The sequence below is a fragment of the Dipteris shenzhenensis genome, chromosome 23 (genome assembly GCF_047967505.1).
Source record: "Dipteris shenzhenensis isolate YYH24624 ecotype China chromosome 23, Dip_SZ_1.0, whole genome shotgun sequence".
Lineage (NCBI taxonomy): Eukaryota > Viridiplantae > Streptophyta > Polypodiopsida > Gleicheniales > Dipteridaceae > Dipteris > Dipteris shenzhenensis.
The window spans coordinates 11,105,135-11,129,323 of NC_141618.1; the positions used below are offsets into that span (position 1 = coordinate 11,105,135).

At 49.0% G+C, this 24,189-nt stretch overlaps 1 protein-coding gene across 1 annotated transcript in view; it reads right to left on the reverse strand.

The window, feature by feature from the left end:
- LOC147886979 (uncharacterized) overlaps positions 1-24,189 on the reverse strand; it is an 874,612-nt gene that overhangs the window by 164,094 nt on the left and 686,329 nt on the right. The window contains exon 30 of the mRNA XM_087394085.1: positions 21,912-22,028. Within this exon, the coding sequence (XP_087250211.1) occupies positions 21,912-22,028 (117 nt within the window). The remainder of the gene's footprint in view (positions 1-21,911; positions 22,029-24,189) is intronic.

A 24,189-nucleotide genomic window follows, 5' to 3' on the forward strand; every position in this document is an offset into this window, starting at 1 on the left:
ATGGACTTACCCCTTCTTTTTTTATTACTTTTTGGGAGCAGATTGGTGATCACATTACATCAGCCCTACAGGGCGTGTGGGACTCTGGTGAGATGCCTGACTTACTTACAGATGGTCTCATTCATCTCATCCCAAAGGCTGGTAATAGGAATCTAGTGTCACAATCGAGACCCATCACTCTATTGGGCACTTTTTACAAGATTCTGGCGAAAGCCATCAGTATGCGGCTACAGGTTTTTCTTCCAGATTTGATTCATGATACACAGACAGGGTTTGTGCATGGCAGAAGTATATTTGATAATATTTTCTCATTTTGGGAGGCCTCAGAATGGGCCATGCAGAGCCGCCAGAGGATGGCCATTCTACTCTTGGACTTTGAAAAAGCTTACGACAGAGTAGACTGGGATTTTTTAGAGGGTACTCTTTCTCGCTTTGGTTTTTCAGATGCATGGATTAGAGTAGTATCCTCTCTCTACAGATCAGCCCATAGCCAGGTGTTCATTGGGGGGGTAAGAGGGGACAGATTTCAGATCGGTAGATCAGTCCGCTGGGGATGTCCTCTTGCCCCTTTTGTTTTTCTGTCTATGGCGGAAGCTATGAGTATCTACCTTAGATCTCAAGCTGATATTTATGGGCTGAGGCTTCCTCTTCGCTGAGAAGAAGAGCTCCTGGATAGTGAGTTGCCAGATGACACGGCTGTTTTTTTGGATGCCTCCCCTAGGACACTCACTTCCTTCTGAACAGCCTTGGATTTATTTTGCACGGCTGTAGGTGCACACATTAATTGGCATAAATCCAATGGTTTCTGGATTTGCGATGATGACACCCCGGATTGGGGTAATGATATTGGTTTCACTTGGGTACAGAGGGGTGTTTCCGTCAGATATTTGGGCTGCCAGGTTGGGGTGGGCATCTCTCCTTGCTCCGGTGTTGGAGAGCATCAGAAGAAAGCTCCTTTTCTGGAGCTCAGCCAAACTTGACTTGGCATCCAGAGTGGTGGTGGTTAACCAGGTTCTTCTAGCCTCAGCTTGGTTTGTATGCTCTTGTTGGTGCCACTCTAGGGAATGTATCACTCAGCTCAAGAGGCCCATACGGAATTTTTTATGGAGTGGTCTAGATGGCACAACTAATGTTACAGCTAGGGTGGCTTGGGAGACCTTGATTTTTCCTACAAGAGAAGGGGGTTTGAATATCATTGACCCGGATCTACAGTGCAGAGCTTTACTCTGCAAGGTCATTGTGAGAGGACTTATGCCAGGACAAGAGCCTTGGAAGGACTTTTTTATCAGATGCATACAGTCTCGCACACCCACTTCAGGAGATGATTAGATACACAATATCAGATGGGTTTTCACCACAGCCCACCTCAGATCTCCTTCTTCCCCTCTTATGGTTGCTATACTGAAAGCTTGGGCTAGCTTCAAGAGTACTCTTTGCAGGATTCCCATGTCCACCCGTGAGGAGATTGAAAGGCAGCCTATCATGTGGAACGATAGTATTTTGGATGAGCATGGCAGACCACTTGGAGCTTCTCTTTACATGCAGTGGCTCAAATGGGAGAGAGGCCCTGCATCTACTGTGGGAGCATGGAAAGCCTTCAGGAGGCTTCCTGCAGACCATCAGGCCCAGGTGGTTCATAATCTTAGAGGGAGTGCAGGGAGAATTCAACAGATTGATGCAGCCTTGCCCTTGAATTGGGTGGACACAGATGACATGTGTTGACTCTGTGCCAACATGAACTTATGAAGAAAGAGAAGGTGATACAACTTTGTGATACAACTTTGTGTTACAACTTTGTGTTACAACTTCTAGACACAACTTTATGTTACGACTTTGTGTAACAACTTTGTGTTACAAGTTTGTGTTACAACTTCTACATGAAGAGAGAGAATGTGTTATGACTTTGTGACACAACTTTGTGTTACAACTTTGTGTAACAACTTTGTGTAACAACTATGTTGACTCTGTGCCAACATGAACTTATGAAGAAAGAGAAGGTGATACAACTTTGTGATACAACTTTGTGTTACAACTTTGTGTTACATGCAGAGAGAGAAGCTCTCCAACTTGTATAAATACCCCATAATGGAATGAAGCCCACACTCTTGGGGCATTGTGTTGAGTCTACATTGGTATTCCAAGCATTTGTCTCAAGTGTCCATGCTTCCTTGCACTGCACGTCCAAAAGCATGTCCTAACCTTGCAACCCTTCTCCCCTCTCCTCCAACCCTGCAACGCACCCTCTCCCTCTCCTCCTCCCTCCTCCCTCCTCCTCCTCCTCCTCCTCCTCCCTCCTCCTCCTCCTCCTCCTCCTCCCTCCTCCTCCTCCTCCTCCTCCTCTCTCCTCCCTCTCCCTCCTCCTCTTCCCTCCTCCTCCTTCCTCCTCTCTCTCTTCCTTCACCCATGCTCTTACACCTTCTTCCTCTCCCACTCCTATGCTTTCCTAAACCCTTAAACTCCATGATCTACGAGGGAGACGAGTTCTCCACCATGTACTCTACTCTGAACCTTGGACCCTCCTTCTAACCCTGGACTTCTTCTAAACCTTGGAACCCCCTTCTAAACCCTGGAACCCTTTCTAACCCTGAACTCTTTCTAAACCCTGGATCCTCCTTCTGAACCCTTAAACTCCTCCTAAACCCTACAACCCCCAATGAAGGCGAAAGCCTTCATTACCCCAACAACAATGGTTTACGTGCCTTTTACACATGCTTACACTTTGTTTGCTTACCACACTTAAGCCTACGTCTCTCACCGGAACACGACTCGAGGTCCTAAGCTACACATATACTACAACGACAATCCCAATATATCTGTAGGTGACAAAAAGCCTCGGAACCCTGCAACATAGAATACCCAGCTCTTCCTACGAAAACAGTAGGAAAGAGCCAACATTTGGCGCTGCTGCCGGGGAGACTAGCGTCTCAAGTAGCGAGTAAACATGCGTAGGTAGGTGTAAAAGCCAGATGATGTACAATTCGGCTAGGTAGTGGACACGGTTGCGTAGAGCTTTCAATTACGATCATTTTACCTTTTTACAGAAAGGCAAACCGAGCTCTCCATAAAGAGTTATGGCTCGGGAAGAGTTTAGGGTTAAACCCTAAACCTAAAATCCAAACCTATAAAAACCTACTCCACCCCCCCTCATTCTTCATCTTTCACTTTTTGCCTCCATTCTCTTCCTCCTTCCGAGCCCCACGCAAGACACTCCTCCCTCTCCATCGACCGCCCCCTTACTCCTATCCTGCCATGTAAGTGACATCGAGCCCTTCTCGCAGCGATGACCTAGCCTTCCACCCACCGTCCATTGTTCCGCGACAATCCCGTTACATCGAGAAAGACTTGGAGAGCGTCAGGTAACCACTTCTCCTTGCTTTTCAATTTCCGTCTTTCAGTTTTTTTTGTTGCTCTTTTACCCCTCCCCCTCCACCACCATCTCCCCCTCTCCCCCTCCCCTTTCATCTCCACCTCCCCCTCTCCCCCTCCCCCTCCACTACCACCTCCCCTCTCCCCCTCCCCCTTCATCTCCACCTCCCCCTCTCCCCCTCCCCCTCCACTACCACCTCCCCTCTCCCCCTCCCCCTTCATCTCCACCTCCCCCTCTCCCCCTCCCCCTCCACTACCACCTCCCCTCTCCCCCTCCCCCTTCATCTCCACCTCCCCCTCCACTACCACCCCCCCCTCCCCCTCCCCCTTCATCTCCACCTCCCCCTCTCCCCCTCCCCCTCCACTACCACCCCCCCCTCCCCCTCCCCCTTCATCTCCACCTCCCCCTCTCCCCCTCCCCCTCCACTACCACCCCCCCCCCTCCCCCTCCCCCTCCATCTCCACCTCCCTCTCTCCCCCTCCCCCTCCACTACCACCTCCCCCCTCCCCCTCCACCACCACCTCCCCCCTCCCCCTTCATCTCCCCCTCCCCCTCCACCTCCTCCCCCCTCCCCCTCTTCCCCCCCCCTCCACCACCCCCTCCCCCCTCCCCCTTCATCTCCCCCTCCCCCTCCCCCATCCCCCTCTCTCACCTTTCTCTCTCCCACCCCCTCTCTCTCTCACTCTCTCCTCTCTCCCCCTCATTCCCTCCCCCACCCCCTCTCTCTCTCACTCTCTCCTCTCTCCCCCTCATTCCCTCCCCCACCCCTTCTCTCTCTCTCCCCCTTACCCCCTCGCCCCCCATCCCCCTCTCTCCCCCTTACCCCCCTCGCCCCCCATCCCCCTCTCTCCTCCTTACCCCCCTCGTCCCCCCATCCCCCTCTCTCCTCCTTACCCCCCTCGCCCCCCATCCCCCTCTCTCCCCCTTACCCCCCTCGTCCCCCCATCCCCCTCTCTCCTCCTTACCCCCCTCGCCCCCCATCCCCCTCTCTCCCCCTTACCCCCCTCGTCCCCCATCCCCCTCTCTCCTCCTTACCCCCCTCGCCCCCCATCCCCCTCTCTCCCCCTTACCCCCCCCACCCCCGCCGGCCGCCCCGCGGCGGCTCTGCGACCCGCCCCGCGGCCCCGCGCCGCCCCTACGCGCCCCGCCCCGCCCCACGACGCGGCGCCGCCCCCGCGCCGCCCCTGCGCGCCCCGCGCCGCCCCTACGCGCCCCGCCCCGCCCACCACCCGCTACCCCGCTCCCCGCCCCGCTCACCGCCCCCCCGCTACCCTACCCCGCGTCGCCCCTGCGCGCCCCGCCCCGCCACCCTAACCCTACCCCCGCTACCCCGCTCCCCACCCCGCTCACCGCCCCGCGCCCGCACTCACCCCGCCCCCTCTCCTCTCTCACCCCCGCCGCCCTCCCCCGCCACCCCCCTCGCACGTTTCCCCCCCCACGCCCCCGCGCCTGCACTCACCCCGCCCCGTCTCCTCTCTCACCCCCCGCCCTCCCCCGCCCCGCGCCCGCACGCCCCTTCCACCTCCCCTCACACCCCTCCCCCGCCCCCCCGCGCGCCTCCCCCTCGCACGCCCCTCACTCCCCTGCGCCACTCCCCCGCCATTACCCCCCGCCCTCCCCCGCCGCACCCCCGCCCTCCCCTCGCTCGCCACCTCCCCCGCCCTCCCCCCGCTCGCCACCCCCCGCACACCCCCGTCCCGCCCCCGCGCCACCTCGGGCAGCCCCCCAGGGCGCCGCCGTCGGGCAGCCCCCCTCAGAACCAAGGAAAAAAAAAAAAGTTAACTAAACCTAACCTAAAATTAACTCTAGGGTTAGTTTTACCATAGTTAGGTTAGTACTAACTACAGTTAGGTTAGGTTAGTTAACCCTAGGTTAGTTAGTTAACCTCAGTTAGATTAGCTACGTAGGTTTGGTTAGTAGTAACTGCGGTTAGGTTAGTTTAGTTAGCCCTCGGTTAGGTTAGACTAACTCTTCAGTTCGTATCTAACTACAGTTAGTTAAACCTCCCAGTTACAGTAACTGGGAGGATCTAGGTTAGTTAGTCTAACTAGAGTCACTTGGTTTCAACCCCTCGGTTGGACTTAAAGTCCATTCATACCACCATTAGGACCCCCCCAAACGCCAAATTTACCCCTCCTTTAACCCCTCGAAACTCATCCGTTTGGGACCCAAATTGAACCCCGTTTGAACCCAGATTTCACACACGGAAACACCACGTTACGGGGTATTTTTCCAGCCCATTGCACACCATTTCGGCATCCCTAGCACACGTTCATTCGCGCCCCCGTGTGGGCCTCATTTTGCATTAATTCACTCGTATTTTCACGCCGCGACCTCCGATTAACGATCCGTCTGCACCGGCACATTTCCCTACACACGTAGGACAATCCTAGGCACATTATTAACATGACGGTCCCTACACAAACTAACATCACTCTAACTCTCCTAACGACACCACCTCCACGCCCGCCCTTGGGGTAGCGATCCCCTTAGCCAATCACGCACCATCTGCATGCAGTTACGTTCCGGCCAACGACTTCGACTCCAACGCTCGCCCAATCCGCAACTTACTCCACTGCAACAACCGCCCCCGCCAATCCTCTACCTCGAATCCCCCCCTGAGGTTCAACAACTTCCTTTAACTCCTCCACACCCCAACATGGCTGGACGTCGTCCTGAGCATGATGGGGACATCGAGCTTGATGCCGAGGCTGACAACTTCTTCAATCGACGAAATCACAACAATCACGGCCGACGCCCCTTAGGAAAACTAGAACTTCCCAAATATAATGGTAGGGGAGACCCTGCTCGCTTCCTCCAACATTTTGATGCCGCATGTCGAGCAGGTGGTGATCAATCCCATGAAACTAAGGTGGCTTGGTTTCCAATGGCCTTAACTGATGAGGCGTCAGAATGGTACCTCGACCTTCTTGTGGAAGAACGTGCTACATGGGACCTACTTCAAACCGAATTCAAACGTCGCTTTCAAACGGAGAGGCTACAAGATGATCCCGCTCTCCAACTCAGCAAGATCGAACAAGGCCGGAGGGAAGATGTACGCACATACCTAGGAAAGATGAAGAGATTGATCGCCAAATGTGACCCACGCCCAGATGCAAAGTACCTCACGGCATGGTTCATAGCAGGTCTAAGAAAGAAAATCCGCAAGGATATGAAAAAGATAAGTAGCTATGAAACATTGAGTGCTGCTCATGCGGCAGCCATTGACATCGAAGATGGCATGACAGATTCAGACACTAGCAGTGATGATGCCAGATCAAATACACGAGATAAGCGCTCGAAAAAAGGTAAATCAAAGGACACTGCCGAAACATCCAATGAAGATCGCCTCGAGGCCATGACCTTGAAGCTGAAAGAAGATATGATGCAGGCCATGGATCAAAAACTTCACTTGTCTCAGCCGCCAACTCAAACATATCCACGGCGAGAACATGTCTGGTGCCCACACTGCTTGGCAAATCATACAGCAAATGAATGCCCAGTCCTAAGAGCAAGAATCAATGCACAAGCAAATCCACCGCCACGGTTGTGGTGCCATATCTGTGTCGTCGGCGGCCATGATGAGACCAGTTGCATCTTCAACATGCGCAACAATCCGCCTCGACCACCACAATACCAAGCGGCACCCATGCCAGTATAGAGGCAACCGGCACTTGCACAAGCGCCCCCAGTTCCCGTTCGGACACAAGTCCCACAACTACTCAGGAATCCGAATCCACGACCGTATCCAAGAGCACCAAATCCAGGTCCTCAGGCAGTTCCCATACATCAATTACAAGCCGAAGAAGTAGACTCACTATTTGAGTATGAAGCAGAGTACCCAGTGTACTATGTAGAAGGTGCAGAGGGTCTAATACCAGTCTATGCAAATCAAGTGCGACCCAACACATTTTGCGCACCAATCAAATGTTACGGTTGTGGAGAAAATCATAGAATCGCAGAGTGCCCTCATCGCGGTAGCCCAGCCACTTTCCAACCACTCTACAGAGATTGTGGCATAGGACATGCCTGTATGGATTGTCCCATGAAAAATAAGGTCCCAGAACAAACAGAGGTTAAGCCTGACGTCCCCATCGGCATCATTGGGGTGGACCATCAAAGTCTGGGTCCGGGCAAGTCTAAGGTCACAACCTATCAATATAATTACACGCCAACAGAAAGCGGCTACGAAGGACCCTATCATTCCGATCCAACCGAAGCGACTTCTGAGAAAGAAAGCACAAGTGCCTCCACCTCCGCCAAGCAATGAGCAGCCGAGTTCATCTACATCAACTCCCGAGCCTCGAATAAAAGAAGCTCCATTCCCGAATGCAGAGGTGGAGAAGGCTCGTTTTCAGGCACTTCAGCAATGGGTCCAAAATGAACAAGCTCAATTTGAGGCTCAGAAACAAGCTCAAGACCCACTCCATGACTTGGCCCCACAAAGTATTGATACTGTACTCGAGCCCTTGTTCCAACAACAAACTCCACAACAGAATGTACCGCCACGTCAACTTGAAGGAGCTGCACTCTCTAGCATCCTGAGTTGCCCTGTGTCCATTCCCATCGGAATCCTCTTACGAAATTGTCCCAATCTCTGGGAGAGTTTCAAAGGATGGATTGAACTCGCAAATCGCCCTCCACCTATGAACGACATTGATGATATCCCTGTGCGGATGGGTGAGAAAGATGACATACGCAACATCACTGTGCCTTTGATCCACAAGGCATATAATGAAATCCAAGCCATAGTGGATGGTGGAGCAGGTGTCAATGTCCTATTAAAGGAGCTTTACGAAGAATGGGGTCTCCCACCAATGCAAAAGGCTAATTTCAACATACGCCTTGCCGATGATTCACGGGCTAAACCCTTGGGAATAGTGAATGGCGTGTCCACAAAGATCGCAGGAGTCCGCTTTTCCCTTCAATTCACAATCTTGGATCTCCCCAAAAAATCCTATCAAATCTTACTGGGACGTCCTTGGTTACGGGAAGCATCAGTCCTCCATGACTGGGGCACTGATAGATTGACAATCCAGAATCGAGACAATGCAGTCAGGGTGAATGTGGGGACAGGAGCTATTAAACCCATTGTTCCTAGAGCATTGGATGACACATCTTCCACGACAATCTCGAGCAAATCAGATCCCTTGCAACAGCATGCCATAGCAGGTGACTCACAAAGCAATGTCAATAACTGGATACAAACATTGGCAACCATCGACAACTGCCATTCATTAGACCCCATCTTCTCACAGATAGATGTTAACACACTACAGGTCGATCCTCCACCGACGCATGAAGAACCAATCGATCTAGAAATGCCTTTCTTTATGGCTGACCTCGAATGGGATAATGAACCTGAAGAAGGTACCCATACCAATAATGACTCAGATTTTCCTTGGGACCTTGAAACAGAGGCTGCCAATGCTGAAATTGAAGATCAAATCTTTGATAATGACCTAGCCATTCTGCATGCCCTGATGGCAGTCGAGCTCCCAAAAGTTGAACCTCCACAGTTGCATAACAGCAGAAGATCCCGCAAGAAAGCTGCCGGAGGAAATCGCAGAAAAGCCAAGGCCGAGCACTTCAATGAATTCGAACGAGTCCAAACAAGGATTGTGGAATTGTATCTTGCAAAGGCAGTCCCCTCAAAGTCAAAACCACCACCTCTTGAATGGTCCCCTGAAGGACTGGAAGGGGTATGTGCAGCATATGAACCCTTACTTGGACACACCTTACCAGTGGAAAAGTTACCCCACAGTTCCCAACGTAAGAAGTTTCGGAAATATAAGCCACATGTGCGGATGAAGCTCGATCAAGAGACTTCAGACAAAGAAAGAAAAGAAGAGCCTAACAAATTACTAAATGCAACTATGCCACCCAGTACTCATGACACATCTCAGGCTAGTTCAACCCCATCAGAGGCCGATCTTCGAGAAGTGCCGGAATACTTTAAGAATTATACAAGTGGCAGTGCACCAATAGCAATGCCAAGACCAATCAGAGAATCTGAAGTTCAAGAAACCGATAGCATTGGAGAAACTCCAATCTATGAGGGACCGGCAAAAACACGCACAATAAACCTCACCCTTGAAGGGGAGGAAGAAAAGTTGATTTTCATTGGGAAACAGCTCCGTCAAGAAGATGAAATCAAACTCAAAGACCTCCTAATGCAATACCGTGACTGCCTAGCATGGTCATACAAAGAGATGAAAGGAATTTCACCAGAAGTGGCAGTTCACACGATCCCTATAAGGGAAGGTGCTCGCCCTAAGGTATGTGGACCTTATCGCACAAATCCTAAATATGGCACCATGGTTTATGATGAGCTGGAAAAACTCCTAGATGCCGGATTCATCTACGAGATAGAGCACACTGATTGGGTTTCACCCATTGTCATTGTGCCTAAACGCAACAAGAAGCTCAGAATATGCGTAAACTTGAAAAATGTGAATGCCGCCACAATTAGGGATCACTACCCCCTACCCTTAACAGAAACAGTGTTGGAAAAGGTGGCAGGATCTGAAATTTATAGCTTCTTGGATGGCTTCAGTGGCTATAACCAAGTACAAATTGCTCCTCAAGACCAATCAAAAACAGCATTTGCTACAGAATGGGGTATTTTTGCATATAGAGTCATGCCATTTGGCCTTTGTAATGCCCCAGCCACATTCTAGCGAGTCATGTTCACAGCTTTCAAGTCATTCTTGAATAAGTTTTTACAGGTGTTCTTGGATGATTTGTGCATCCATTCAACCAAACAGGACCACTTCAAATGTCTGGAAGAAGTATTAATCACATGCAGGGAGTATGGCATCTCCCTAAATCCAACAAAATGCCAGTTCATGGTCACCCACGGAGTTGTTTTGGGACACATCGTCTCTCAACATGGGATTGCAACTGACATGGACAAAATCAAGATCATCATGGAATTGCCTCCTCCTACAAATTCCAAAGGTGTACAGGTCTTTATGGGACATGCCGGCTATTATAGAAGATTTATATTGCGGTATGCCATGATAGCTAGACCACTTTACAAATTATTAGTGGAGTTCTTATGGACCGAAGAGTGCGACCAAGCCTTTGAGCTTTTAAAGTGGCGCCTAATCACAGCACCCATCCTTCTATCTCCCAATTGGGATATTGATTTTCATGTTCATACTGATGGATCCAAGTATGCAATTGGGAGTGTGCTTTGTCAACCGGGTGACCATAAGAAAGACTACCCCGTCTACTTCGCCAGTCGACAACTCAATGATGCAGAGATCAACTATACAACCACAGAAAGAGAGGCCCTCGCAATGGTGTACAGTGTAAAGAAATTTCGGCACTATCTACTCGCAAATGATTTTGTCTTCTACACCGATCATCAAGCATTGCTTTATCTTGTGAACCATCCGTGTACCACAGGAAGAATAACCAGATGGCTCCTCTTGCTGCAAGAATTCAACTTCAAAATTGTGGTCCGCAAAGGTGCCCAACACTACATTGCCGATCACATGTCTCGAGTCAAGACAGGAGAAGAAGCCACTGGAGTAGAAGATGACTTACCAGATGCCACACTATTTCAAATAGATGTTGTTCCAGAATGGTGTGGAGATATCATTGGGTACTTGATGGCAGGAAGACCATCCCCTGACATGAAAGCAGTAGATGCCAGAAAATTGATTCTAAAGGCTGCACCATATCAACTCATTGCAGGACAACTATACAAGATGGGCAAGGACCAGATATTAAGAAGATGTGTAATGCCGCATGAGATCCTGCCAATCCTGAGTGAAGTCCATGAAGGCATTGCAGGAGGACACTTCCAAGGGGAAGCCACAGCAAGAAAAGTTCTCCTCGCAGGCTACTGGTGGCCAACACTATGGGCAGATGCCTATGAATATGTAAAAGGCTGTGATGTTTGCCAACGAACTATTAAACCACAACACAAAGACTTCAATCCCCTAACAACAGTTGTTGCACAACAGCCATTTGAAAAATGGGGGATTGATTATGTGGGTCCCATACATCCAGCAGCAAAAGGAACACAGGCACGCTACATCATTGTGGCCACTGATTACTTTACAAAATGGGCTGAAGCTAAAGCAGTCAGAAAGGCAGATGCCAAAAGCACAGCAAGATTCTTGTACGAACATGTGATCACCCGATTCGGATGCCCCCTTGAAATTGTGTCGGATAGAGGCACACATTTTGTCAATGAGGTAATCCAAGAACTCTTGTCTGGCTTCATGGTCATTCATAGAAAAAGCACACCCTACTACCCCCAAGGGAATGGACTAGCAGAATCCACAAACAAAATCATATGCAATATCCTCACCAAGGTAGTAGAACCACAGCGTTCTGATTGGGCAGAGAAACTGAATGCAGCCTTATGGGCATACAGAACCACATTCAAGGTCAGTACAGGGAACACACCTTTTCAATTGGTGTACGGCCTTGAAGCCGTGGTCCCACTCGAATTTGTAATACCAAGTCTACGCATCGCAATACAGGAACGCAATACAGGAACGCATGGGTGATCATGAGTCCTTGAAAGAAAGGCTCTGTCAGTTGAAAAAGCATACAGAGACAAGACTAGTCGCTTATCATGCCATGACAACAGAAAAACGTCGAAGAAAGGCATGGTTTGACAGGAATTTGAAAGCTAAAGACATCAAGGAAGGCGACTTAGTCCTGTTATACAATGCCAAAGTACACAAGGGAAAACTGAAGTATCTAGGTCAAGGACCCTACCGAGTACGAAAGATGAATCCCATCGGAGCTGTGCTACTTGAAACACTAGATGGAGTCCAATTCAACACAACAATAAACGGGAGCCGACTGAAGCGCTACTACATCAACACGTGAGCCATCCCCGACAAAAACAAAGATTTGGGAAACCAAGTCTTCCTTAGTTAGGATTAGATTGTATCACAAGCACTCACTCGCATATGCACGTTTTTGCACATATAGTTTGCACTAGATTGTTACACGCACACTCACTGCATACGCACGTTTTTTGCACATTAGGGATGTTTGAGTCTTAGTTTCCCTATCAAATCCCACAAATAAGCATATAGTTAGACACATCACATGCACTCACATGATTTTGCATAGGCACATAATAGCTTGCATAAAAAATAGTATCACACACTTTCATTCCATACTCTCAAAGCATGCAATGAATTCACACGCAGTACACGAAGCTATGCCAAAACTCAAGATGAATTGGCAACAGAGTCTGCAGCCTCCGCAACGAGACCTCCGCCAAACATCACAGCCGTCTCCTATATGCAAAAATATCAAACTTGCATACTAATTATCTACAAGCTCAATGCTACGGGTGCAATCGCATCCAACCTGTATGCAAGATAGCAAGAAATGATAGCCTCAACAACGAGACCCCCGCCAAACCTCTTCCCAAGAAGATTCGATGGCAGCGTCCGCAACCTCAGCAACGAGATCCCCTCTGACATTCATAGTCATCTACCCCTCCTTAAGTGGAGATAAGCTTCTTGACCAACATCCTTTTATACCAATCCTCCACAATGAGACCCCCGCTAAACCTCTTCCCAAGAAGATTCGATGGCAGCGTCCGCAACCTCAGCAACGAGATCCCCTCTGACATTCATAGTCATCTACCCCTCCTTAAGAAGAGATAAGTTTCTTGACTATTGACTACAAATTGTGTGGTGCAAAAGAATTACAGCAGGAACGACTCGCATACCACAAGCTAAATAGCCACTGAATTACACACATGGCATCCCAACTCTGAAATCAAAATAAGCCATAACCCGAGGACGGGTAATCAAATGGATCCGGGAGTATGTTGACTCTGTGCCAACATGAACTTATGAAGAAAGAGAAGGTGATACAACTTTGTGATACAACTTTGTGTTACAACTTCTAGACACAACTTTATGTTACGACTTTGTGTAACAACTTTGTGTTACAAGTTTGTGTTACAACTTCTACATGAAGAGAGAGAATGTGTTACGACTTTGTGACACAACTTTGTGTTACAACTTTGTGTAACAACTATGTTGACTCTGTGCCAACATGAACTTATGAAGAAAGAGAAGGTGATACAACTTTGTGATACAACTTTGTGTTACATGCAGAGAGAGAAGCTCTCCAACTTGTATAAATACCCCATAATGGAATGAAGCCCACACTCTTGGGGCATTGTGTTGAGTCTACATTGGTATTCCAAGCATTTGTCTCAAGTGTCCATGCTTCCTTGCACTGCACGTCCAAAAGCATGTCCTAACCTTGCAACCCTTCTCCCCTCTCCTCCAACCCTGCAACCCACCCTCTCCCTCTCCTCCTCCCTCCTCCCTCCTCCTCCTCCTCCTCCTCCTCCCTCCTCCTCCTCCTCCTCCTCCTCCCTCCTCCTCCTCCTCCTCTCTCCTCCCTCTCCCTCCTCCTCTTCCCTCCTCCTCCTTCCTCCTCTCTCTCTTCCTTCACCCATGCTCTTACACCTTCTTCCTCTCCCACTCCTATGCTTTCCTAAACCCTTAATCTCCATGATCTACGAGGGAGACGAGTTCTCCACCATGTACTCTACTCTGAACCTTGGACCCTCCTTCTAACCCTGGACTCCTTCTAAACCTTGGAACCCCCTTCTAAACCCTGGAACTCTTTCTAACCCTGAACTCTTTCTAAACCTTGGAACCCCCTTCTAAACCCTGGATCCTCCTTCTGAACCCTTAAACTCCTCCTAAACCCTACAACCCCCAATGAAGGCGAAAGCCTTCATTACCCCAACAATGGTTTACGTGCCTTTTACACATGCTTACACTTTGTTTGCTTACCACACTTAAGCCTACGTCTCTCACCGGAACACGACTCGAGGTCCTAAGCTACACATATACTACAACGACAATCCCAATATATCTGTAGGTGACAAAAAGCCTCGGAACCCTGCAACATAGAATACCCAGCTCTTCCTACGAAAACAGTAGGAAAGAGCCAACAACATGCCTATTACTTGTTCCACCTAGATGGGGGCATTTTTCAGATCGGGCATTCCTTTGCAGGTGATTGCTTTACGGAATACACATGAGGATGCCCTAGTCTTTGATGTTTCTTTGGGGGGCAAGCTGTCCAAGTCCACAAATGATATATTGTTGGAGGTACCGTTTCAGCCAATCAGGGTAGTTGGCTTCATGGAGCATGGCTCTCTCTCACAGTGGTACTTGGATCCTTACCTGCTACTCATTGCCCTGGGCTCATGGAGGCTATGGCTCTATGGAGGTGTCCTAATTAAGTTTTTGCAGTGGGACCCTGGGGAATGGGAGTGGATAGATGAAGGGCACTGAGAGAAAGGCATCCCCTTCTTTCGTTACATGGTTAGTAATGCCAGGAAATTCCAGCTCAGCTGTAGGGGTTGGAGGCCCACCAGAGCTCCTCATTGGGAGAATTATCAGATTTATGCAGACTTGCAGAAATTTTTTTGGTAGAGGCTCTGGAAATCCCACCGGAATAGAAAAATCACTCTCTTCTTTTGGCTTTCTATTCATGGCAGGATAGCACTGAATCATTGGAGATCCAGGTTTGGGGCTGACCCTACTTGCCCTCGTTGCCTTTCTGCTTCGGAGACAGTACAACACTGCCTTTGGGATTGCAGACAGACGAGAATCATATAGAAGGGGATTGCAAGACTTTTCAGCAATTTTGTTCGCCTCCCCGTCTATATGACCTGGGGATCAGTGGCTTGGCTCACTCTTTCAGGGCCCTAGGTTTTCTTCGAGAGACATGACTCGTCTTGGGCTCTACACATTGGATGACACCTTGTGGAGTCGTGCCCTTTAGAGGATGTTCTGGCCACTCTCTTCAGGGCTGCTCATTCCTCGGTTGACTCTCCATGGGAGGTTTTAGCTAGCATTGCAGCATGGCACATTTGGAGAGCCAGATGCACTGAGGCTATGGAGGGTTCTCATGTTCACCCTTCTCAGATCTTGGCCAGTACTTAGGTACACACTCTGATGGCCATATGGGCGACCATGCAGGGATCCTCTCGAGCAGCCTCCTCCAGAAGAGTTGCTTTTCTCAGGGATTGGAGAGATTCTCCCTTCCTTGCTGAGACTTCTACAGAATTGAGTTGGCATTTTCAGCATCAGCCTTGGTTTCTTTCTACCTCATTCTTCTGAGGTGTTTTTATTACATGCTTAGCATGATGTATTTCCGCTTAGATCTTGCTCTAGCGAGTTTCTTTCTTACTTAATAGAAGTCTCTTTTTTGGGGAAAAAAAAAACCCCCATCAAAGTCGCAAAAGGCAATTTTGTTAGAACAAGCTCCCACTCACAGGTGAGACTTGTTTCCTGCTTTTCCCTCCCCATGAGTTGGACGATGGTGAGTTGGAACATACACAGGCTTCACGACCGTGCTCATAGTCAGCGATAATACTTGATACTTTGCTAGGAGCTACAGAGGGCAGTGGTTGGTTGGACAATGGACTTTCTTATGATTCAGGAGCATATGTTCTCTCAGTGGCAGACATCGGACGCCGTCATCACTTCTTACCATGTAGAGGCCCATAGATTTGGTCCGCGGTAGAAGGCAGGAACGGAGGAGTTTGCATCTCGGTCTTGTAGGCAGTTGCCCCGGAGGTTTTCGTCCAGGGAGAGATCATTGCAGGACGAGCAGTTTGGATGGGAGTCTGGGCAGGTGAGTCCAAGATTGGGATCCTAAACATCTATCCACCCACTTGTTGTTAGCACTACCCTGCTTTTTGGAGGCGACTTTCCAAGTGCATCCCGGATGTGGACACTTGGATTGTTGGTGGCGACTTCAACAATCTAGAGCATGGGGAGGAAAAACAGGGAGGCACTTTCTTCTTTGAGATGCCCGCAGTAAAGAGGAGCACATGGAAGCAATTTAACTTTGCGATCAGAGGGAGGGATCCTTGGCGAGAGGCAGAGTTCACGAGGGTCCCAAGCAGCCTGCAGTTTTCCTTGGCTAACGGAGACAGGATGGGCTTTTGGAGCGACTAGACAAATTTTACATAGGGGACTGGGCATTGCATAGGGGCGGCTCTAGTGGCATCTTGGCAGGTACCACTATGTCAGACTATTCCCCGACGATACTCTTCTTCGAGCAGCCCTGTACTGATCTTCTTTGAAAGGGGATCCACATCTCAGATAGCCTCCTATAGGGGGAGGAGGTGCAACGGGTAGAAGCCTTGATATGGCAGCTACCAAATGATGGGCCAGTTGAGGGATGGGTGGCTTGGGTTGCAGATGCGATCGAAAGGAGCAGTGAGGAGCTTTAGTCACAGGCCAAGCTTGCGACGGAGACATTCCCTTTAGGAGCAGAGGTGAGATCTAGCCTCCATAGAGAGACTCAGTGAGCATGACCCAGACTTTCAATGGCTTTGGGATCACCAGGATGCTAGAGACTCCTTCTATAGGATACAAAGGTCCACAACGCTGAGTTTTTTTATCACTCGTCCCAAGCCAGATGGGTCCAGCAAGGGGACAAGATGACCATGCATTTTTTAAAGACAGCCGGGCCACGCATAGTAGGGATGTAGCTGCAAAAGTTGCGGGATTCCCAAGGAGAGATGCATTTAGACCCTTAGGAGATCCTTGAGATGACCACAGCTTTCTATCGGCAGTTGTTTTAGGCAAAGGTGGCATCCCCTGAGGCACTTATAGCACACGAGGAAGTCTGGGACCAGGTTCCTTCAGTGGTGACACCGGTTTTAGGCAAAGGTGGCATCCCCTGAGGTGGCAAAGGTGGCATCTTCTGAGGCACTTATAGCACACGAGGAAGTCTAGGACCAGGTTTCTTCAGTGGTGACAGTGGTTTTTAGCAGGTCCCTGGAGGCTCCATTCATAGACTAGGAGCTCTGGGAGGCCCTCCCTTCTCAGAAGTGCTCAGAGGAAGATGGCTTGACTCTGCCCGACTTTCTTCCTGAGCTTCTGGGAGCTCATAAGCAGGCCCTTTTGTCTTGTCTGTCATGAGATCTTTGACTCTAGTTCAATACCGTAGTCCTTGAGTCGAGGCTAGATATGCCTGATCTCGAAAGGGGGAGAGAGATCGGACATTCAACAGTGGAGACCGATCACACTTTTGGATACTACATACAAGATCCTATCCAAGGTCTTGAGCTTGCAGTTGTGGCCACACCTTCCGGACATCATCCATGACATACAGACAGGCTTTGTGCAAGAGAGGAGTATCCTGGACAACATTTTCACTTTTTGAGAGGCGATCAATTGGGGGCTAGGGAGGAGTCACAACCTCTCGCAATTCTTCTCTTGGATTTCGAGAAGGCCTATTAAAGGGTGGAGTAGTCCTTTCTAGAGGGTACGATGCAGAGACTAGGCTTCATGGACAGATGGATTAGAGGAGTGTCGGCTCTTTATGCAATGAGCTCCAGTCAGGTGATCGTTGTGGCGGACACACAAGGGAAACTTTTCTCTTTCAAGATTGGTTCGCCAGGGCTGCCCCCTCGTCCCCTTCCTCTTTTTCTTTGTAGCGGAAGCTCTAGGCTACTTCCTTTGGGGTTAAAAGCAGTTACGGGAGCTCTAGCCATCTACTATGAGGCTTCGGGGCCTCGAATCAACTACACCAAATCATTGGTTTCTTCACAAGTGCAAAGGAGATCCAGGAGATTTGGGATTGAGGTTCGGCTATTGGCTTTCGGTGGATCTCGTGTGGGCAGACTGTGAGATAAATTGGTTGCCAGGTTGGGAGGATCGACATTCAGCGAAGCGGCAGATCGCCCCAGTGTTGGAGAGTGCAGACAAAGCTCTTGTACTAGAGCTCAACCAAACTCTCTCTTGCAGGCAGAGCGCTAGTGGTCAACCAGGTCCTCCTTGCTAGGCTTGGTACATATCCTCTTGTTGATGTTTTCACTGGGGATGCATGGGGCACCTAAGATGACTGGTGCAGAATTTCCTCTAGGCGGGATTGGATGGCACGCAAAACACTAGAGCCAGAGTCACATGGCAGACGGTGATTCAACCTCAATCATAGGGAGGATTGGGCATCATTGATCTAGAGATGCAGAGCAACGCCCTCTTGGGCAAGTTAGCGGTACGAGGTCTCACCCCAGGCGGAGATCCTTGGAAGCTCCTCCTTTAGTGTGGGCTTCTTGGGAACACTCCCTGCACTAGTGGTGGCAGTGGCAGCAATCACACAAATGGATCTTTTCAAAGGCCTACCTCACAAGGAAGGGCTCCCCTTTGATGAGGATCCTCTTTAGAGTCTGGCAATGGCGGACTTATTTAGGCTAGCCTATCATGTAGGGAGGAGTTTGATCGTCAGCCACTTATCTGGCACCCAAAGGTCCGGGATGCGGAGGGATGTTAGGACAGAAGATGCACATCGGTTGGGCACAGTGGGACAGTGGTGGCCCAACAAGGTCGTTTGGAGCCTGGAGACAGCTTCCACGAAAGGAGACGGCTAGGACACGGGCGCTTGCTCATTTGAGAGGGGCAGGCACTAGGATGATAGAGATCGAGTCAGTGATATCGGCCTCTTGGTGGGAGGGTATGTGTTCTCTCTGGAATCCACATTGCTAGGATGGGCAGTTCTCCAAGTTCGGGTACCCCTTAGGGTCCGCTTCTACAGGAACACTCTCCTCTCTTTCCGCCATTGCTTCTACAGGGTGGGACCAGGTAGCCAATTACAGGCGGAGTTAGAGAGCGATGGCGAGACTGCGGGTGATTTGTGAGGGCTAGAGTGGCAACGGATTAGAGTAGTATGCCGTCTAGGAAAGGTCTGGCAAATTGACGCGGACACAGTACTCTTGGGTTGGAAGGGAGAAGTGTGGCGCCTTTGGCTCTAGGAGGGCTGGCATCGTAATTTGCAGTGGGGCCTCGGGGAGTGGTTCGGGTAGGAGAGTCGGAAAGAGTTCTTTTCTTCTCTTACACGACGAGCCTTGGTCGACAAATCCAATTAGAGGTTGCAACTTGGACCCCGTCGAGGGAGAGACACTGGGTACAACAGGATGTTCCTAGGGAGGTCATCTCACGATTCTAGCCTCGTCTTTGGACCAACCTGAGACCACGGAAGGTCTCCTACTTTTTCTAGTTGATGACTCATGGAAGATTGCCCATCGGCCCTTGGCTAGAGCAGATGAGAGTCGACAATAGGTGCCTTTATTGTGCAAAGGGCATGTTGGAGACGATCCCCCATTGCCTGTGGGGTTGTGTTGCTAGCAACACAGACGATCTAGCTTGCATCCTTTCGGATAGTGGCCAGTACTCAACAGATGCAGGGGGGGCTTCAATTGGGGGATGGTAGCACGGCTCACAGAGGGCGGGAACGCTGTTTCCATCGACCCAGTGTCGTCAGCTTATAGGATCCATGGCCAACAGGTCTCATGGATAGAGGCCTATGATGCAGTACCGCCTTCCCACTCACACCCCTCTTTCTCACCAAAGGACAGTGTTTGGGAGACGGTGGCCAGCATTACTGCATGGAACATTTTGGTTGCTCGGTGCAGTATGGTGATGGGGGGCCAGACGACGACTCCGCTATTGGCCATTTGGCAGGACATCATCTTCACACTACTTGCTACCTGGGAGCGCGGTACTCTAGGATTGAGAAAGACCATCGAAAGATGGGACCACTTCTGCAAGGCTTGGATTTTGCAGGGATTTTTAACACTTTCTCTGCGGGTGATATCCATTGGATGTATAGACCACATCTGTGGCTGTGAGTCGGTGCCCTGGGAACAGGCTGTGTTTTCTAAACAGCCTTGCATTGTATTTACTATCTTCAGTCCCTTTATGGAGGCTAGAAGCATGGGGTTTTTTTCAACCATTAATAGAAGTTTTCTTTTCTCTCTGGAAATAAAAAGATTGGTGTACTTATGGGTTCCCATGACATGAGCGACTTCTACTGTCACAATGCCATGAGTGTCTTCTAGGGTGACATCTGGGTTCCGATGCTACTTGTGACTTTACGGTGACACAATTTTACTTGTGAATTAGGGTGACATGTGAGGCTCGAATGCCATCATCCACATGTGACTTCAAGGCAACATCTATGGCTCTGAGATGGACTTGGGCCACTTGTGTAGGGAGGTTTTGCATGCCTACAAGACTCATGCAAAAACAACACAAACTCCACCAAAGAGACTTTCACTATGCTTGGAAAACGGTTATACTAAAGAAAGCTTATAGCCTCTCTCTATAAGCAAGAGAAAGGCTATACGCTTGCTTTAAAATGGTTATACTAAAGCAAGCTTATAGACTTTAGTAAACTTTCTTTCTTTCTTTCACTCTCTTTGCAACACCAAATATCTTTCTCACTCATCTTTTGTTCCAAGATTTCCACTTAAAACAATGAAGTCTATATCTTAATACCATTGGATTCTATGGCCACTCCACGATCACTTTCTCTTTATTGGCTGGCCAGATTGAATTCTCCTCCCCATTGGCTGATTTTTCTTGTCTACCTCTTTTGCATGGTATGCTCCCCCAGCCAAGGGTAGTTAAGACATTAGGGGGGGAAAGCAATAACTCCATTCCATAGCAAAGCTGCTCTCTAGCTTTGAATCCTTTATGGTTTCCTTATGGTACTGCACTTGTGCTGTGCTTATCCTTGCCAACACTCTTGACCTCACAAGGCCAGCCGATGGACTATGTCTTAATGGTGATCCCCTTCTCTTTTGACTCTTCTTTGGTCTCTATTTGTTCTTTGGGTAGCCCTTCCAATTACAATCAACCTGACTCTGTCCTAGTGCACTAGCTTCTTCCCCATTTGCTTCGCTCCAACCCTGGCTCCCACCCAAGCTGGTTGACTCCATCCCAAGGCACTTGGGCTTGCTGGCTCTAGCTCAACCACTTAGTTTCTCATCGATTCATTGCTCGTCCACCTCATTCTAGGTGTCAGGCTCCATCCCAAGTGACCTATTTTCTCATTTTGAGCCACTCCCAGTCCACGTCATCCTTATCTGCATAGCTTCACCCTGGCCACCTAGTCTCATTCGGCTGCTCCTAGTCTATCTGGCATGCTTCTCCACTTCTATCTCTGGTAACAGTATTTTCACAAAAATTACATGCGCTTCACTCTTATTCTATATGTGGTTTCCATTGAAAATAGGAACGACGCTTCAAAAGGATTTCTAAAACACAAGTTACTTTGGTGGTAAGGACTTCTTTAAGACCAGCTCATTCACTTCCAATGGGAGAAAGCAAAAATAGATAGAGAAAAGAGGCGTGAATACATTCAAGGGAGAGGGATTTTAAATAAGCAAGCTAGAAAGTGTTGCATACTCTTCCTTTTCACTGAGAATAGCAGTTTGCATTTCATGACATGTATAGCTGATACAAATATTTATCTTTTGGCAAAAGTAGGACTGCAACACTAAACAATTACATCCACAGAAGTTTAAACAACTGAAAAGAGGAAAATCTTGACAATTCAGTTAAGTACAACAATCTTCATGTGAATCATGAAGTCAAAATTCTTCCCAAAAATTTAAAAATGTTAGAAAATCAATAGCTTCTCTACTTCTTGGGGGTTTTATGAAAAACTGTTTTTTATCTTTGCACATTCCATCTCATAATTTTTTACTGGCAAGTAGAAAGAGTACCTCCCCTGTATTCAAAATGTTATTAATGTCTTCAAGGAACCTTTCTTGTTTCAGCTGAGTATCACTGATAAGAAAGACCATTGAGTTACCCTCTGCTCCTGATTTCTTCAATACAAGCTGCAACCAATGGGAAATTGAGGAGGTAGTGCCTTTATGTCAAACAATTGAAGGAAACTTGATATACTAAGAGTTAGACCAGCAAAGACATAAGTAATTGACTCACATTTTTTTGCAAGCATTGATTTATATGTCATAATATTTTCCTCTTGCAGGCAGCTTCTCATATTCTGCTAGTCTATTGGCTTATTGAATAGACCAAGCGGGTAAAGTCAGTAGGTAGCAGTAGGTAGCAATGATTTCTAATTTCCTATGCAAATAGGTCGAATAGGACACTTATTTTTCATCAACAAAAGACTTTACTTGCTAAAGACTTCAAATGTACAGCAGCAAAAAGCACTAAAAAGAGGTCTCCCTCTTGTGTGTAGGATTGTTGTAAATGAGGCATGCTCTAAGTTTCATTATGGACCCTAGATAGATGTCACAATCCTCATGCTTTCTGGATGTTCTTACCCTTTACACACATTCGCCAGTATATGGACAGATATTGTACACACCTCGACGGCCATTTGGGTGAGTATGTTCATGCTTCATTTGCAGCTTGAAGAATTCATGTCTTAAGAATACCTTTGAATTGATGACTTTGTTGCCGAACAATCCTTCAAACTTAGCCCATAAGTTGTGAGCGGTGGAATCAAAATCAAAATGATGGATAACTTCATCACCCAACCCCAAACCAATGAGAGAAAGAGCTTTGTCATTCAGATTCTCCCAGTGTGCAATTTTCTTTTCATCTGATGGTGGCTTTTTCTCCTTGCCACTAACAATATGCCACACTCCATCTTTTTTTTTGCAAAAAGTAGTGCTTGTTATATTACTTGAGAAACGAGAGTACAAGAAGGCCTAAAGGCCAGCGGGCTGCAATCACGAAACGGATGCAGCCCGGGGTAAACAAAAATTAAATTACAAGCCTCTCAGGGCATAATCATCTGAGTGTGGACAAACAGCCACAGTGGGGGCGAGTAATGCCACTGAAGACTCTGAGCAGAGTGCTGGAAGAAAAGTTCCTGATGGTCCCAGTTGCAAAGGAAGCGTCGTCTCTTCTCCTTCCCTGCCCGGGAGTCCCCCTGAATCTGATCCCATTGACCCTTGAGCGTGTGAATGATCGTGCTCCAGATGTCCGCGAGGGTCTGGGTAGCAGAAGAAGCTTGATCTCCTAGGGTCTGTGCGCATCTGGAGGTCCAGATGTGCCAGCCTACGATACTCCCAATGATCTCCCAAACTGGGTGCCGAGTCATCGCTCCTGCATCTATCTCTGTCAGATGCCAAGGGAAGCTTTCCATGTGTGCCCAGGTGGCCTGCGTGATGAAGAAAACTGGATCTTGCCGAGAGAACTTGTAGGCCAGGTGATGTCCCATCTCGGTGCTGCACCAACAAAAAGCTCCCCAAGTGACCGGTCAGGTGCCGCCCTCGCTAAGATCCCCATGGCTCCCTTCCATACTGTCTGAGCATGTGAACAGCTCCAAAGGCAATGCTTCATGAATTCCTCATCCTGAAAACACATATGGCAGTGCCCCTCCTGCCCCATCTGCTTCAGCCAGCTCCCAACTGGTAGCCCCTTATGGACCACCATCCAAAGAAAGTAAGAGATCTTTCTCGGCCGCCAGCTTGCCCATAGAGTCTTCCAGAATGTACGAAGAAAGACCAGAGATATCCCCTGGGCACACCAACTATGTGCCTGGGTGGGTAGCCTACGCTGAAGAGCCCTAAGAGCACGCCTACCGATACGCGCGCTATATGAGAAGAAGGGGGTAAGGTTCTTTGAAGCATGAAGTGGTGGCCAACACCACTCCCCTGGGTCCCACTCCACCTCTGTCAGGGAACGGTTCTCCCAAATCCAGAGTCTCCAGCTGCTCAACCAGGGGGTCCAAATGCCACGCTTTCCCTTGCAGCCCTATGATGCGAAGGCGCTGCCAAGGAAGCTGGGGGTCTCTATCACAGCCTCACTGCTCTGGAGGCGGCTACCATTGGTGACGGAGAAGAAATGAATTGAGGAGTCTGAGAAAAGGCCTGCAACCACCAAAGGAATGCCGCGCGGTGTGAACTACCCTAGCCACCTCTCATCTCCTGGGAGGAACTGTCTGGTGACTGTGGGAATCCTCCAACCTGCAAGAATGGCAACATCAATCTCCGCTCGCCGAGCTTGGATCCCTCGTGCCAT